Raw genomic sequence first — 5,673 nt, 5'->3', positions numbered from 1 at the left:
CAAGGTTACAGGTGCGTGTGCTCAGTCAGGACAGTTTGAACTGATAAACCTTGGTCAAAGTTATGGACCTTGGAAAATATTTCCCCAACAGGGACCAATCGTGCCCCCACAGCAATTACTGACATTTGAGTTCCACATTCCAAACACAGTATTGGCTCAAAGCAACTAATGTAGCCTAGGCTAATTCCAATTACTGAAAAAAACAATAATGACCCAAATTGTAGCAGTAAGCTAACGAGTACTGAAAGCTTTATTTTGTTTTGATCCAATGCTGCACAACTGAACTGATCCAATGCTGCTGTGAAAAAAAGAACCTATATCCATGTTGGATAGAATATCCAATTTAAATAAAAAAATAACCTTAAGGGACAACTTGAATGCTTTTTTTTCTCTTAATGCATTGCATAAAGATCGGATCGGGAAAAATCGGTATCGGCAAATTGTCAAAATCAAATGATCGGAATCGGATCGGGAGCAAAAAAAGGTGATCGGGACATCCCTAATCATAACACCTCTATCAGCTGACGCCAACAGGCAGGAACAGGGAGACTAAACACTGAGAGCACAGCAGCCAAAGTTACAGGTGCGTGTGCTCAGTGAGGACAGTTTGAACTGATAAACTGGGTCAAAGTTATGGACCTTGGAAAATATTTCCCCAACAGTGTGACATGTTTACATTTTGTAATGTTCAAAAAGCTCTTTATTTTTCTGCTGCAGCACCTCTTTTCACCCTCTGTCTGAAACCAGAGCCTAGTCTGCTCTGATTGGTTCGCTGGCTGGTTTTGTTGTGATTGGACAACCACTTAGAGATTTCCCACTAGCCAATAGTAGCGCAAGTGTTACATAGTGATGTCAATATGTTACAGTAGAAAATCAAATGAGTCCAATGGAGGTGTTTCAAGGAGGACGGGGGGGGGAAGCTTGTGGGATAAAAAATGGATTTTAGCCTTTGCAGACCATTTACATGCACTAAAAACGATATAACACACTACAGGAAAGCGAAACCCCCAAAAAGCATAGTAGGGCCTCTTTAACTAAATGCCATTGACAGCCCAGATAAACATGTCCCAGTAGTGAGAGGAAACTATGATCTACAACCCAACAGGTGGCTCAGAGAGGCATATCATCACATTCTCACATCACCACCCCTCTTTGGTGTTCGCTGAGGCGTTGAGTTGAACCATCCACATGTGACATAATACGTGACATGAGTAATAACATGTCTGTCTGTTTCTCTCTTTCTCCTTTTTCTTGTTGCAGTCAAAGATCTCCCAGAGGCAGCAGCGCATGATAAAGAACCGCGAGTCGGCGTCCATGTCTCGGAAAAAGAAGAAAGACTATCTGCTCACGCTGGAAGGTCGCCTGAAATTTGCGCTGTATGAGAATGAGTCGCTCAAGAGTGAGAATGGCAATCTGAAGAGGCAGCTGGAGGGCATACTGAGTGAGGTGAGAGGCCCTGCTCTGCTGATAGACTGTGCACAAAAACAACAGCTCAGAAATGTTCCCAAGAATTACCCATGAATAAGATCTGTGAGTTTGAATACAAGATATTTCCTACAGAACACGGTCCTGAAGGTGACGGCGCCCAAGAGGAGAGCCGTGTGTCTCATGGCGGTGTTGGTGTTCGTCATGCTTAACGTGGGACCAATGAGGTGAGCACATGATGCATAATGTGCGGCTACAGATCTCTCTCTGTGTGTCTTAAAGTAGAAACTTAACTATTTGATTAAGTTTGGGAAAGCTTAAATTCAGTTTAAAGCGGAATAACGCTGATGTTGGCTCACGGTAGTTTGAGATACAAGAAGATTACTGCTAACTGCAACACACTGTGGATGCACACGAGTTTCATTAGTGCAGGAAAACCAATGGGAAGCCCCACGATGAGTCATTGTGGAAATCGCCCCTCATGTGAGACATTACACAACAAACTGATTGAAAACAGAGAAGAGCATTTCCAATTCAAGCACATTCACCCAAATCCACTTCACACATATTGCAGTTGAGAAAAACTTTTTAGAATCAGAATCAGAAATATTTTAATTATCACATTGTCACAAAAAAACGATTTGCTCCGGGTGGCTAAAGTGTTTCTGATTGTGACATGTTATTAACACATCGGCATAAAATAAAAAGTTGTCAAAGTAAAAAAACAGTCTTACTGCTATCAGCGATTTCTGTATAACAATTGCTGTGTCTACCTATAGAGTATTTCTTTGATGCATTGTAAGGTGACTTTGGGTGTCTCGAAATGCGCCTACATTAAACAATTATTAATAAAACCAAAATGAATGCAAAAGATTCATACATATTGATCGTCCTTAAAAGGCACCTGATCTTAGCAGTAACTTTTGTGGTGCAACCCAAAGTACTGCAGCCCAGTCATGCACATACTGTAACAGTCAATCATGAGTGAAAGTAAAGAACCCAACAATAGTTCATCACAAAGCCAATTGGCTCTTGTGTGAATCTTCCATTCCTCTGTTGTTGCTGCCAGAGTTTATCGGACTTTGTGACTAACGGGTGAATCAGCTTCAAAACACCGCCCTGGGTTTAGAGGGAAAGTTAACATTACCACTGACAAATGTAAAAAAGAAAATCATTCCAGGCTACAAAAGAAGGATCAAACATTTCTACATGGCAGTGTTTCTTATCTCTGCCTATAATATCAACCAACACGGCAAATCAAAATGACTTCACTGGGAAAAAGGGTTTATTTCACGAGCAGATGGAGAGATGGCTTAACCCCACAAAATCAACTGAGGTTCAACTCCAACTATAACAATAAATTCTGTGTTTGTGTTATACAAATATTTGCTTCTCCTGGGAATAGCTTTCTCCAGAAAGATGTGAGGATCTACTTGTTGGACTGACTAACGATATTCTTTCGTGGCCTGAGCTGGGAATATGTTCTCAGTTGTTCTCTAGAGCCTAAACATGAAAAAGGACCCATGAATGAGTTTGCTTTTGTGACTCCACATTAGCTAAAGTGTGTGTGTGCGTCTGTACCTGTTGCTCACATCTGTGTGTTCTGGGTTTGGGCTCCCGTTTGGAATGTAAAGTATTCCCGCTTTTGAGCACGGTGGGGTGGATCCCTTTTGAAATGAGAATGCCACCCAGAGAGAGAGTGAGTGAGTGTGTGTGTGTGTGTGTGTGTGTGTGTGTGTGTGTGTGTGTGTGTGTGTCTGTGCTCGTGTGTGTGTGTGTGCTTGCTTGCTCGCTCCACTGTGTGTGTGCGTGCTCCTGTGTGTGTGTGTGTGTGTTCCTCTGTGTGTGCTCGCTCCACTGTGTGTGTGTGTGTTCCTCTGTGTGTGTGTGTGTGCTTTTGTGTTATGCAGTCTGGACCAGAGTTCAAATTCTGCTCGTGGCTAAAATGAAAAAACCCTCCTGTGCACGGGATGTGGGCCACGTGGAATTGAGCAGTTATTTAAGTCCATTCCCCTGTTCTTCTTTTCAGTGTTTCCTCCCCTTCTTAGTGTCCTGATTTGGCCTCTCCTGTCTCTCCTCCTCCCTCACCTGTCTCTCCTCCTCCCCTCACCTGTCTCTCCTCCTCCCCTCACCTGTCTCTCCTCCTCCCCTCACCTGTCTCTCCTCCTCCCCTCACCTGTCTCCTTGTTCTTCAGTCTGTTTCAGGGTGGCCCTGGCTCAAAGCTCAGAGATGTGTCCCTGCAGCAAGGCGGCAGACACCTGTTGGCTTTCTCCTCGGAGGCAGAAACTGAGGCTGGGATGGACCCCGATTCTCTCGGCCCTGGCCCCTCTGAGACGGGCGACAGGTAATGAGCTCACCCCCCCCCCNNNCCCCCCCACACCTTTCATAACACGCCATGGCAGTGAGCACGGATGCACCTGTGCCGAGGCTCAGTCTGAACGAGCACAGCTCATTACGACACGAGTAAACATTGCAAACTCTATCTAAACGTCTGCTTTTCAGATGCCTCCAGGCTAGTATGCTAGCATTTTAGCTTTGAGTAACAAGTTGGGAAATTAGGGTCAGACTTTGTTTGACATCCAGCTTTATATAACTAGTAACAGTTTATTATCCTAAAGGGTTATATATTTTTCTTTCTATTTAAAAAATGCGTACAGGTCCATTTGTAAATTGCATAAATAACATTCTTGTTTGGTACATTATACCTCCACCCCCCTGTCCTGAAGGCCGTGTTTTGCAAGGTGGTCAGAGCGTCTGCATGGCATTGCCAGTCTGCGTTCTGTCAGATCTCTCTGTAGGGTATGTTACATGTTAATGCAAAACATTCGGCTGCAGTGTCAGGTTTCCCGGCAAGTCAGGCAGGAAGGAACACATTAGCCTTCACAAAAGGGGTGACAGCAGCAAACGCACCCGAGAGGAGGATGACGGGGGAGATATGAAACCTAATCTGGGGGTCCCACTGAACAGGAAGGTGTGTGTGCGGGTAGGTTAATACCGGCCCCTCAGGTAGAGTTATGATCAAGCCTCAGTGGGCTGACATGTTGTCCCGCAGAACCATTTCCAGAACGTTTAGAGACGGGAACACGAGGCGTAGTCGATGTGTTGGTTCGGATCAAGGGGGCCCGGGGGGGGATATTACGTCGGTGGCGGGCATTTTTGTATTAATCCCCTCGCAGGTGGCCACCGACTGTGGACAGTCTACATCATCACCTCAAGGAGCATAATCATTCATTCACAGAGGTAGAACAGTTGTAATTGAAGTCACTAACTTGAAGTTATGCAATGCAGAGGCCTGTTAATCCATAATGCATGTAAACCCACTTTAGTAGTGACGACCCAGACTGTGGGGCTGTGTTTTCATCCGTCACTTTCTATAATCAGAATGGATGTGATGACCATTTCTCTGTAGCATGTTTTAGGTTAGGGTTCTCAGCCACATATCTCTCCTGACATTTATGATGGGGTTAGTCATAACCGCAAAAACACCTTACACAATAAATGACTCAAACATGATAATATTTTCACCCGTTACACCTCAGTTCAAGAAATGTAAAGGGGCCCGATTTTGCTCATGCTCATGTTCAGGTTCATATGTGTATTTTGTGTCTCTACTGTGACATGTCTACATACTTTAATGTTAAAAAATTGTCTTTTCTCATACTGCCTGTGCTGCAGCACCTCTTTTCACCCTCTGTCTGAAACCAGAGCCCAGTCTGCTCTGATTTGTTAGCTGGCCGGCTCTTTTGTGATTAGTCAACTGCTTAGAGATGTCCCGCCCCTTAGTCTATCATGTCACGCTAGCCAATACTAGTGCGAGTGTTCAATATTGCTGTCACTATGTTTCGAAGGTAAACAAAGGGAGGGAACACATGAATTTCATCCTTTGCAGGCAAAAAAAAGGACAAATGATCCTATTAGTTGTATTTAATTCAGTAGTCAGGGAGACGCATCCTTGTTAATGTTAAACTTCAGAACAGTAACCGGGTCACTATGTGCCTCTAACAGCTGCTGAGGATCCCTCACACAGGAAGCTATTCTGGGAGCAGAGACATGAAATATACTGCTGTCAAACCAGTCTAATGGGGGAAGAGAGAGGTGCAGGAATGAGTCCTAAAACCAGGAAATGAGTCAGCAGTTTATCACTTCCTGTTCCCTTGTCTGGAAGTCAATGGTTTTCTGAATCTGTTTTTGGTTGTTATCCTGAAATAAGGTCTGTGGTTTACACAAGCTGAAGAGATTTCAATAAA

General features: G+C 44.2%; 1 protein-coding gene across 1 annotated transcript; it reads left to right on the top strand.

Moving 5' to 3' along the window:
- Positions 1 to 1,241: 1,241 nt before the first annotated feature.
- LOC104956016 (cyclic AMP-dependent transcription factor ATF-6 alpha-like) lies at positions 1,242 to 3,770 on the top strand (the record flags this gene model as incomplete). Its single annotated transcript, XM_010783443.1, has 3 exons — positions 1,242 to 1,446; positions 1,561 to 1,652; positions 3,621 to 3,770. Coding segments are annotated over exons 1-3 (401 nt in total), but the record flags the coding sequence as incomplete, so codon positions are not given.
- Between the last annotated feature and the right edge of the window lie 1,903 nt (positions 3,771 to 5,673).

The sequence above is a fragment of the Notothenia coriiceps genome, unplaced genomic scaffold, assembly GCF_000735185.1.
Source record: "Notothenia coriiceps isolate Sejong01 unplaced genomic scaffold, NC01 NC01_scaffold00025167, whole genome shotgun sequence".
Lineage (NCBI taxonomy): Eukaryota > Metazoa > Chordata > Actinopteri > Perciformes > Nototheniidae > Notothenia > Notothenia coriiceps.
Note: the sequence above shows the minus strand (reverse complement) of the source record. Positions and strands in the feature narration are given on the sequence as shown.